At 38.6% G+C, this 12,689-nt stretch overlaps 1 protein-coding gene across 2 annotated transcripts in view; it reads right to left on the bottom strand.

Moving 5' to 3' along the window:
- Window positions 1-3,094: 3,094 nt before the first annotated feature.
- LOC113060776 (leucine-rich repeat and fibronectin type-III domain-containing protein 5-like) overlaps window positions 3,095-12,689 on the bottom strand; it is a 51,365-nt gene continuing 41,770 nt past the window's right edge. For both annotated transcript variants that reach the window (XM_026229950.1, XM_026229949.1), the window contains 2 exons: window positions 9,124-10,531; window positions 3,095-4,149 (listed from right to left, as the gene is read on the bottom strand). In XM_026229950.1, coding sequence (XP_026085735.1) covers window positions 3,174-4,149; window positions 9,124-10,511 — 2,364 coding nt within the window. In that variant the 5' untranslated portion in view covers window positions 10,512-10,531 and the 3' untranslated portion in view covers window positions 3,095-3,173. The remainder of the gene's footprint in view (window positions 4,150-9,123; window positions 10,532-12,689) is intronic.

Below are 12,689 nucleotides of genomic sequence, written 5' to 3' on the forward strand. Positions count from 1 at the left end.
CTTTCCACTTTCACCTCTGGCTTCCCTAGTTGGGTAAACTTAATTTCCAGTGATGTCGTCGACTGGATTGCACAGATACTATTTAAGATGAACTAAGCAGGATGATGAAATCACTGAATTAAATGATGAACTGCCTTTAACTAAAAATGTGTTAATGATTTCTATTGTCCTTTTGCATTTACAAACTATTTTCCTGTTTGGCACAATCTGTATCGTTAAAAGCACTATATAAATAAAGATGACTTGACTGACTTGGCTTGACTTGCTTTTTTAAAATTAGTGTTTTATTCTGATTTCAGAAATAGGGATCAACATTATTTTTCTAGCAGTAAAAATGTGTTAATATTGATCCAAGTTCAAATCTGATTATGAGACACTTTTCACATAAAGGGTACATCTTAGAATCCCACTACAGTATTTTAATAATACAATTTATACAAATATATTTTAACTAAACTATTTAATAAAAAAATTTAATCCTAATTTAATAAAATATATTTATAGTTTATTGCTAAAATAACAGATTTATATTTGATTGTATCTAGGCATAAAGATCTTTTTTTCTGACTGAATATATAAGATTGTGCACATCTGACTATAATAATCATGTTTGATTTCAGTGGAACTGTAAAATAAACGTCATCAAAATTCCAAATCCAGCTTTTCGAACATTATTTCATAAAATCAACAAAGGACAATAAACATCCCACATCTTCCCAAAATTATGAAGACATCTGTTGATTTGTAATCTTATCTCTTAAAATAATGAAAAACAATCCACATTCAGAATTTTCTTGGTTTAGTGAACCACACACACACACACACACATATATACATAAACATAAAAAAATACTTATTGACATGCCATCTGTTATCAGTATGCAGATGTTATGCAACTCTATTTTTAACTTTTCATTTCCATGTTTATGAATATAGAACAATTTGTAAACAATGTTTTTATAGTAAGTTTATCATCAATATTAGGTGTTAGGTAGTAGACATCCCTGTGATTAATGTCTGTGCTTTAATTTTCCCGTGTAGACTAGCTGCAGTTCTCTGTGTGTTCGCCTTTCCTCCTCCCTCTAATGAGCTGACACATGCCGATTAAAGACTCGTGACAGAAAAGTGGAGCGAGGGTTGTTAAAATGTCAGTGCCCTCGGCTGAATCTTGATTGCAGAGACACATGGGTGCTCTGACTTGTGAGTCTCTCTACGAGACAATAAAGCTGGAGAAGGTTGTAATGCCTCTGGACCCCCCAACTGGAAACCATATGTGGTCAAAGAGATCTTCCCAAAGCTACTTAACATTAAGAGTCTAGGGCTTAAAGAGCTAGAGCAAGGACAATTTTATTTATAGTTTATAGATCCGTTGTAAGGGACTGTAACCCTTTATATGAATGTGTAAGTTATGTTTGAACTGTGAAAGAGATATTTTACAACTGCCATTCCACTTTGGCTTTCAATTTGATCAGACACCTAAAGGATAATTCTTCATGCTTTAAAGTTTCTATAAGATGTCACTTACCTTGTGAAAAACAATTGTCACCTCCCTATAAAAATGTATGCCATTAACAATTTTTTTTGGCTAACATTCCAGACACGTTTTAAACGCCAGTGTGAAAATGATGTGATGCGTTGTCATCTTAATCATCTTATAATGCAGAGGCTTTAATGAATGATGAACCATAGAGAATTAGGTTCTGTTACCAAGGTGATTATTTCCTCACATTATCCTTGAGCTGGATTGAAGCTCACAATGAGAGGATAACAGACTGAAAGCACCATCACACAACAATATCTGTTTTGGCAGCAACTCTGCACAGTAAACAATGTATAGGCCAATAGTAATTTTAGTGGAAAATAATGCAGAAAAATCATATTAATTTACATGAAACATTTATTGATTTACTTTACATTAAAAATGATATAAAAAATACTCAAAAATCTATATTTAAAATTTTGAAATTAAAGTTTGGATTTCATAATTATTATTGCACAGCAATATGACAGATGTCTGTGCAAAATCAGATGGTTATGTCAATTAGATACTGTTTTTTAACTTATCTGTTAAGTATACAATAATTTTACATTTGGTTAGTAATTTACTGCATTATTTTAGAGGAATTTATTGCTACTCTGATATGTGGTTCTTGCAAAGGCCAATTGTAATCATATGATCATTTGTCAATGCATTGTTCAAAGAAGATTTTTTCAATGCACGTTCAAAGAAGATTTTTATAGTTCAACATTGAAGGGTCACATTGAATATGGCTATGAACTCTCAAAAATATACAGATCCTACAATGTCATTCCATAATACCTCAAACATCACTGTATTTTTTGTTGATTACACAGATTGAGGCAGTATGGGGGATTTCAAAGCATTAATAAAACACCTTCCAAGGCTGTGTTCATTATCCTGACCATTTTTTGCCTCATGGTGATAATGCCACAACTGAATTTTTTTTTTTTTGTTAATTTTATTATTATTATTTTACACAACATAAGAACACAGCATATGTTGTCTTTCTGTACATGGATTTTTTTGTGCCTTAAAACAAAGGCAAAATCAATGTTACTGAAAAGAAAAAAGCTTTGATTTTCTTTTAAAAATATCAATTTAATAACAGGTCCCAGTATCAAGTCCTCACATAGTGTTTTTTTTTTTTTTTTTTTTTCAATAAGCGCTTCTCTATAATATGCAGGAAATGTCATTTCCTTGAATAGAAAGGCTTTTTTGTGAAATCTCCTGTTTCCTTCCATCCGGGTAACCGACACAAAGCTTGTATCCAGTAGGAGCCCCTGGTAAGAGGTCAAAGGAAGGCACCAATGCTTTCCTCTTACCGTGATGCTCGCCGTGTGCAGTGAAGATGGAGGCATGTCTCTCTCGTGTGGTGGATCTTGCTCAGAGTGGCTCACGAACCTCCCTCAAGGCAAACATCCACAATAATCCATGGGTTTCCAAAAAACATTAACATAAAGACAGCAGAAAAATATGATTTGCAGATTGAAACAAAATAAATGGTGCAAAACGTGCACATTCATACGATCACACACATCTATATACTATGAGCACCTATACACACCCACACCCACCCACCCACACACACACACGCTAATGCACATACACAATGAGATGCAGGCACTCCATCTTGTCTCCAGCAGTCGTACATTCACACGGTGCTCTCTAGGATCCACTCTGAACTGGAAAAGGCATTTTTCTCACTGTCTAGATTTGAGTTCGCCATTTGGACTAGCATTCCATTCACGGACATACTCCGTTTGTAAAACACATTGCCCAGCTTCTGCGAGCCAATGTAGCAGTGATGTTTCGACAGGTTCTCGTTCAAAGAGTACCTGCGTTTAGCCCGTGCTCCTTCCACGGGCAGTGTCATATACTTGGACGAAGACGGACGAGCCCTCCTTAAAATTGGAGTGTCTTTGAAGCATGATGGAGGGGTTGGGACTGGCTGCTGAAGAGCGGTGGAGTTGTTGCGGTTGGTGTTTTGCGTCTCTGCACTGGGTAGCGCCTCTACTTTGGGCTCGGCGCCGGACACCGGCACAGGCTTTGGCGCTGGTTTGCGCTTTGGCTTTAGTGACCCTGAAGAGCCAGGAGTTGTCCAGCTTTGGCTTACCAGGGAAGTGGAGGTGGGGCAGTCTTGGATGGAGGTCTCTGAGGTGTGGGTTTGGGAATCTGGACGGGGAGGAAGAGGGGCGGCGGAGCTCTTTTTGCACCCCTCACCCTCCTCTAAGCTGAAAGCACCTTGTTTGGAGACAGACGGTGTGACGGTACACCCTTGGGATTGCGCGCCGTTGGTTTGAGAGTGCACGTCGGTGACCGAGGTCCCCTTGGCGGCGGCACCACTGTTGCACACCTTGTAGCGGATCATGAGGATGATGATGAAGACGAGGACGGAGGCGACAATTATGCCCCCGATGATGATGATCATAGTGCCGCCCAAAAACTGGGACTGCATGAAGTGGCAGCGCAGATATTCAGATTCAGTGGTGAACTGCACGCAGCCCACAACCCGCGTAGCTGTCAACGAGGTAATGCCATCGTCATAAATAGCTAGCACACAGAGGTCATACTGTGTCCCGGCAGCCAGGTTATTCACCAGGAAGTTTTTACTCGTTGGGGGAATCATTCTGTTGGGTGAAGAAAAGAACAATGTTAGAATAAATCATGATACGTTTCATTCATCATTCATTTATTAAACAGCCGTAAGGCTCATGAGTGGTACGAGTTCCTGTTTTTTTTTTCATTTATCTATTGCAAAGCTGCACTTTCAGCAGTTATTACTATAGTCTATACTATACTATAGCATGATTTTTTAATTCTAATATGATGATGTGGACCTTGCTTTCAATGTTGAAAAGAGTTGTGCTGCTTAATATTTCTTTAAAACTGCACTATTAATTTTCAGGACACCTTTTATTTAAAAAAAAACTTTGCAACATTATAAAAGATTGCACAGGGCTCTGTACAGAGCACCCCTGTACTAAGCTATTGATAAATCTGCTAATATTCAAGTATACTTTTCATGTGTTAAGCAGGCTCAGGCACGGACCGTATTATACTATTCTGAGCATGTTAATAATTAATAATAATAATAATTCATTACATTTATATAGCGCTTTTCTAGGCACTCAAAGCGCTTTAAATTTTCAAGGGGGTATCTCCTCATCCACCACCAGTGTGAAGCATCCACCTGGATGATGTAACGGCAGCCATATTGCGCCAGAACACCCACCACACACCAGCTTACTGGTGGAGAGGAGACATAGTGATGAAACCAATCAGCAGATATGGGGATTGTGAGCGAATTTAGCCAGGATGCCGAGGTCACACCTCTACTCTTTATCGAAAGACATCCTGGGATTTTGAATGGCCACAGAGAGTCAGGACCTCGGTTTAACGTCTCATCCGAAGGACGGTGCTTGTTGACAGTATAGTGTCCCCATCACTACACTGGGGCGCTAGGACCCACACAGACCACAGAGTGAGCATCCCCTGTTGGCCTCACTAGCACCTCTTCCAGCAGCAACCTAGATTTCCCAGGAGGTCTCCCATCCAGGTACTGACCAGGCTCAGCCCTGCTTAGCTTCAGTGGGAAACCGGTTTTGGGCTCCAGGGTGATATGGCGGCCGGCCATATCATTATGTTACAATAAACACGTAAAACAAACTCTGATATCAGGACTATCTCTTATCTGTAGCGTCTACTCTGCTGCAGTCATGTTTAATCACATAATCTAGAGAGAGTAATTGTGAAACTGTGGTAAATCTTCTTCGGTTCTTTCTCTTGAGGAAGTCCTGCTGTACCTACAGGAGCCTGGGGTCTGCGTCAGACGTGAACAATAGAATCTCTTATCATCCTTCCCCGTGTGCCCCACCTGCCTCTTCTGCAGCCTGGCAAACATTCAGCTCATTCAGCCTGCTGAAAGAAGCGCTCTATGATTTCCCCATGCAAACTGACTGGATTTGGAGCACAAAGGTTCTCAGTAGAAGCGGTCTTGTGATACAGCCGGTCAAAGTGTTTCAGTATGCTGGGTGAGAGCGTCTGCCGTCATACATACAAATGAACGAGGCAAGCATTTTAATTGCAGGGTTGCTCTGAGTAACTGAATGTGTGTATAATGGTGTCAAGTTGCTAGGGTCGCATTTCAAAAAATGGCTGAAGAAATTTGCATGACTCTACTGTTTGAGTAACTACTGATTTTATGAAGTGAGACTTGAATATATCCTCCCATTTCTGGATGCTTCATTGTTAAACGTAACATCTAATTAGCTCACTGCTGTGACACTATTAGTGTCACTATTCCTGGATAGCAGAAGTTTCCTCTGTGGAGGAGGTTCTTGATACTAGCAGGCAGTTGGCGCTGTTAACGTGAAGAGGTTGAAAAGTTTACAATGTTTGGCAATGACAACAAATATTGGGTAAAAAACAAAACAAAACAAAACAAAAGTACAGAGAGATTTCTGGTAAGGTATGGATACTTTGTCAATGTTGTACACAATTAAAAGTCAAAGTATTCAGGCAAAAAAATAAAGTTTCCACATTTAATTGTACTTAATATTTAATAGTAGCCTAAAGAGTACTACTTTGTTTTTGAAAAAGACTGATGAAACCAGCATGGGATTTCTCATTAAAATAACTTTGATTCTCAACTCTGCAGGACATTCCTTTTAATCACAATCTTGTTGATATTTTAGTGTTTCTTGGACTGATCGATGATCATCTCAAACCAGATTTGCTTACGGTTATAACATGCACTGATTTAGATTAAAAACTCTACACTGAGGTGACTGAAAAAAAAAGTCTCATCTCAAGGATGAATGACCACAGTTTTAGCCAATTACATTTTACCCAGATTGTTTTTTAGTTTGAAGTTAAAGGAATTGAGACTGCCTGGACTTGCTAACTCAGTAGGACAGACAAAAAATAACTTATTTTTCAAAAAGAGTATAGATATGTGTCATGATGAGCAGTGAAATTAGTTTTTTTTTTCTGTATTTTAAAGGTATAAATTAAATTACGAGGATTAAAAGTATGATTTTCTACCTTAGAAATATGACTGAGTATCAGTCTTCAGTTTTCCATGAAATAATTAAGCACAATTAACTCAAGTATTTTACACGTCTGAGAAATGAACACAGATTCTAATGAGAAGTGAATTGTGTACTTTGTAAATTGAAGGTCTAAATGAATTTACAAGGATTAAAAGCATGATTATCTGCCTTTAGAAATGTAACTGAGTGAATATATTAATGTTCAATGTGACTTGAATAAAGGAAAAATTCTGTTTTTACTATTAGTGTCCAAATCCTTTTATCAAAATGCTTCTCCTGTGAAATGGCATTCCTTTTCGACACTTACACCAGACTACTTAACATACATTGTGAGATCCAATCAAGCTATCATTGAATATTCTGTATAACTCAGAAATACTTTGTGTAAGATGTGAATGACATTTCATATTGACTTTAAGCTCAGGAGTGATAGTCCGAAGGTTATGGAACTCGAAGAATCAAGATAACAGCCATCATTGTGCCCATGAGCAAGAAACTTAACCCCAGGTTTAAAAGGGACTGTCTCTTTTATAAGTTCATGGCACTTTTCTGCAGCTTTATCACAGAAACAAATTCCACTGGCCTTGTTTTTGTGGCGAAAATCTGATTATAGTGCGTGTTTCACTGCGACGGGTCTGTTGCTAAATGTGTTAACTGAGAAGGGAGCACTTGATAACAACATGGGGTATCAGCCAGCTGCTTCTCTAGTAGAAAATAGGTCGAGATATATCAGTAGTCTTTTTTGTGGGCTTCATTTTCAACTTTTGTGTAAAGAGCTTCCCACACAATGTGCTCTGTACACAAACGATGAGGTAATGGCTTTGCTTCTGCAGTTTGTCTCATTGAACGTGAACACTCATGACCAGTGTTATTGCAATTAGCTGTCTGTGGCTCATTTAAAGCAGCCCATTGAGATAAAGTAAGCCAAAAAATGAATCTCTTTTTGATTCCCCCAAGTGAGTCTGCAAAGCACGCAATTATGAGAATGTATTAATGAGTACAGTGTACGTGAAATGAAATACTGTTTGAGAGTACTAAAGCAGATCGACTAACACACATAATGGTTTCTGAATATTATCAACACTATAAACTATAGTGATTATTACATTTTATACTTTAATACACTCTAGGTAGACACTCTTGCTAATCCTAATCAAAGAGGTTCATGGATTTGTTTCTGTGTTCAGTCTCCCAAGCACTCACAACTTCTTTAAACCATCAAACCAGACCAGGAAAGACAGGCTTAGGCTGGTTTAAGCGGTGTCTTTCAGCAGAAATAGCTGCAATAGAAAACAAATGACAAAATAAAACTATATTATCAAATATTCTGGTGCCCAAGTCTTCCAAACATTTGCCTAGTCCGCCACTGGTCAGTTGGTCATTGGTCAGTCCTGCCCCAAACTCACACTCTTGATATAAACACTGAAAAACTTAATTTAATTTAACTTAAAATATAATGCTAATAAAAAGCTGGGCTACAATATGACTAATCACAACCACAAAAAGACAAAAGCACTGCACATTCTAAAAGCCAGGCTGCAAAAACTAACACAGCGAAAAACACCAGCATTATTAATTTAAGAGAACATTAGAAATGGATTTCTATTCGACCATTTCACATGGACATACAGCTAAGCATAGATTCATCCATCCATTAGAACAGCACAAACTAGTGATGAATTTTTGCTCTAATGTACAAAAGACAAGGTCTTTTTTTCAGCTGGCCCCCTTAACACCTTGCTGTTGACTTAAAGGGCAAACGTCAGTTCAATCATGCATCTAGACTGATTGTGTTTTTCAACTGCCTTTTAAATCAGATCGTTTGCTCTCCTCTTGCTGGTTGGTTTGAGAGTCTATTGTCAGACAGTTTCTTAAATTTCAATCTACAAATTACAATCTACAACTCATTTCAAACCATATACTGATATATCAGCCCTTTTGCCCAAATGTTTGAGCTGTATTATTTACGTGATAAACATGATGTTCTTTCCTAAGTTTTACTCCTTGGTCGTTTCACAGTGGGAATAAGTTGTCACTGTCCTTATGAACTTTTCTCTAAATGATGGTGGTGGGGCTTCAGTCACCAAATCCAAACGAGCAAAATGAACATAGACACTGCAACAACAAAAAACAATGACTAACAATAACTGTTCAAAATACTCTGCAAGAAATGGCTAAACAACTAGCTTGCTTCCTAATCTAGTTTTCTAATAAACCTGGCATTATATATTATGAATATTGTTGGTTCTTTGACAAATTGCTCTTAATTCTCTTTTGTACACTCTCAGGAAATAATTTCAAAAGTTGCACCTCTAGGGGTACAACTGCTAGTCACTGGGCCAGTACCCTCAAATTGACACCTTTGTTTGTTATTTACCCTTAAAGGGTGCATATTAAGTGCAATAAGAGTACATATTACTACTCTAAGGTACTATTATGCACCCTTAAGGAGTACAGAAGGTGGTAAATGCCATTTAAGTGTCTTGTAAATGCATAAATGTAAAAAGTATTGCGTATTGTAAATGCATAAATGTTAAAAGTATTGCTCACCTGTAAACAAGAGAGTCATCGTAGGTTCCATTATACTGAATCTGAAACATGCGTATTCCAGGTATATTCCTCTGGAAGTTAAATTTTATGAGTGCTGTGGATGAAGTGGCTTCTACCATAACCACCCTCTTATCGGAGCTGGTTTTGGCATCGCCTGTTTGGTTGCTGCCGTTTGCTCCCGCCCTTGTCGAAGTGGAGATGTCAGAGGAGCCCGGGTCAGGCTCTTGGATGTTATTGGTGTTGTTGCTAATGTGTGGAAGCTTTATGATGACCAGCTCCACAGTCTGGTGGGCCTCCCCGGCGGGATTCGAGGAGATGCATGTAAAAGAGCCTGTGTCCTTTACTGTGCTTATGAGGATGTCCAAAGTTCCATTGTTGTAAACCAGCGTGCGTGAGGAGTTTGAAACCAACTTCCCATCAGGAGATATCCAGTGAATGGCAGGTTCTGGATCTCCCCTAGCTTTGCACTTCAATGCTACCCGTTGGCCCTCCAGGACCCTCATCTCGTTAGAGTGGCGGGTGATGAGGGGTGGCTCGCAGAGGAACTCCTCCTCTGGGATGGACCAGAAATAGCGTCCAGAGAGGTGCAAAGGTGTGGCGCAGGTCTCCAAGTCATCCTCCCGATTGAGCCGCCGAAGCCACAGCAGCTCACAGTTGCAGTGTAAAGGATTTCCTCCAAAGCTCAGAGCGAAAGAGGAGGGATTCATTGCACCAGATGTGGCCAGAACCTGCGCCCGCTGGAAAAGTGGGTCTGGCGGAAGCTTCTGGAGCTTGTTGGAGGTCACGTCCAAGCGGTTGAGCTTCTGTAAGAGGGAAAAAGTCCCCTCAGGAATGTATTCGATCATGTTGTGGTCCAGACTAAGTGTGTGTAGGCTGGTCATCTTTTGAATGGCCTCCCAGGGGATGGTCTCCAGGTTATTGTAGGATAAATCCAGTTCTTCGAGTGCTAGTAGGTCATTAAAGGCTCCCATGTGGATGAGGGTCAGTTGGTTGTTGTTCAAAATCAGGTGATGTAGCTTAGACATGCCACTGAAGGTATCATTGGCTATTCGTGTCAATCGGTTATGGTCTAGATGCAAGGCTCGTAGGTTCTCCAAGTCCGCGAACGCATGTGGAGTGATGTAGCTTATTGTATTCCTTGACAAAGTAAGATCCTGCAGCTTGGTCATGTTGGCCAAGTCTTTCCGTTTTACACTGGTGACAAAGTTATCAGCAAGCCGGAGCTCCACGGTGTGCCTGTCGATGTTGGGCGGAACAAAGAGCAGCCCTTTTTTGGCACAGAGTGTTGCAAGGTTGGGGGACAGAACTTGACAGACGCAGCGCTTTGGACAGATCTGAGCCTTCACTGCCATTCCGATAACCAACAAGCAGACAAGCAGTTTTTCCATTGTAAATCAGGTTTTTACACCTAGGAAAAAGAGGGTGGAAAAGACAAAGGGTTTGATTAATATACTACTTTGAAGTACACATTTTAAGCAAATCAGGCCTTTTTTAGTTAGAGCACAATTGCAATTGTAAATGTTTATCATGCACCAGTGGTTAGCACAGCCAGAATGCATCTGATAACAGCAAGTCATTGGTTATCCCCCAGTCATTTCAGGAACTGTGATAAACAGTTCATCTTGCACAAACAAAACCCCATGTCAGATGTAAGAAATCAGCAGTTTTGTAACACAGCAGTAACATTATCAGGCTCAAAATCGGTGCTGCTAGATCTCAAAAGAAAATAAGCCAGATAAAATGTCCAAAATAAATGACTCACTAAAGATACAGTATATATATATTGTGAACAGTATCCAATCAGTTGGAGAACCCCTAATATATATATATATATATATATATATATATATATATATTAGGGGTTCTCCGACTGATTTGGCTACTGTTCACAATCGGCCTATAATCACTTTCGAATTCTCTGAAAAGGCCGATCTCATAAAACTGATCTCAAGCTGATGACGTGCCTGTCTTGAGAAGTTTGGCTCGACATTTATGTGATCGACAATAATGTTGATAAAATGATTCAAATAAATTCTGTACAAAGGTTTTGAACAGAGGGTTAGTATCTAATGTATAAGTAAATCATAGGTTTTATGAAGAACAGGTATATGTCAGGTTATTCCACAATATATATTTTTACCTTACAGTCAGCTGTTCAGAAATATATTATCAAGTGAAAAGGTAGGATGCATTGTATATTTACATATTTTTCTAAAGCTTTATTGAAAAAGTCTAGAATAGTCATTTGCACTTCACTCTCATTAAGAATGGCATTGGTGGAAAGGTTTTTAGTGTATTCAGATCCATGTACTGTATTCTAAACTTAAATCATGTGTAATAGGAACCAATTTTCTAACATAATATTTTGGTTTTACCATTGGAAGGTTACAGAAACAGATTGAACAGCTGGAAAAATTCTGTAATCTTTATGGTATAAGAGTGAAATTGTGCAAAACAAAAGTTGTGTTTTTTAGAAGGGTGGGTTTTTTAAACAAGAATGAAAAATGGTATTTCACTGGTGAGCAGATTGAGCCTGTCCTCCATCAAAAAAACCAACATATAAGTCATTTGTGCAAGCACCTTATTACGACCTATATTTACGTTTTAAAGTTAAGCGCCCTCTAGTGGGCATAAAAATAATGACAGTATCGCGTTGCGTCTGTCGTCATGAAATGACGTATCACGTCATTACCAATCAAAACGCACGTTTATTTAAATGCAATGTGTGGGCTTTTTACACCGATCTCACAGTATTTCCTACATATTTTACTAGGTTGCTTATTCGTTCGAATGACCATCCCTAAACCTAACCCTCACAGAAATCATGCTAAATTATGATTTATTGAGCATATACATTTTCGTGCACGTCCGTTCCCTGGGATCGAACCCATGATAGCATGATTACATTTCAAGGCATAACACAATAATCTACCAACTGAGCTACCCGAAACGCAAACCAGAGTGCAAATAAAAGAAAACAAAACAAAACATTAATATGGAAATGACCTTTTGCCTATAGGGGCGCAACTGTAGGATACGCTCTGATGGGTCGTATTTCAGGGATTTGGACAAACGACCTATACGAGCGAATTGGTTGGAGGACAGGTTGACTTTTAGCAAGGTTTGTTAATAATCATAAAATTAGCTGCAAGTGAGCAATGTAGCAGTTTTGGGTGATTTGGGTAGATTTGCACTGTCCACTTCTTATATAAAAAGATGTATCATTGGATAAAATTAGTATCTATGTCTAATCATCGTGGGTAGATAAACATGGGTTACTCGGATTAGAGCTCGGATTTCTATTGCTTTGGAGGCTTAAAGTGTAGGTGACACAAGAACATTCACAGCTATTTTTAACCAACAATTGACAGAAAAAGCACACAAGGCATGGTATACATCAGTTATATAAAATAATAAGAATCTTTACAATCTTACACATTTTGTTAGTACAAGAGAGCAACATTGTGTTTATTTATTATCAGGTCATCATTTAGCTAAAGAAACAGGCAGATGGAGTAATACAACAGTGGAGAATCCATAAATATTGTTAACATCAAATATTTCTG

This window comes from Carassius auratus, chromosome 42 (assembly GCF_003368295.1).
Source record: "Carassius auratus strain Wakin chromosome 42, ASM336829v1, whole genome shotgun sequence".
NCBI classification, from domain to species: Eukaryota; Metazoa; Chordata; class Actinopteri; order Cypriniformes; family Cyprinidae; genus Carassius; species Carassius auratus.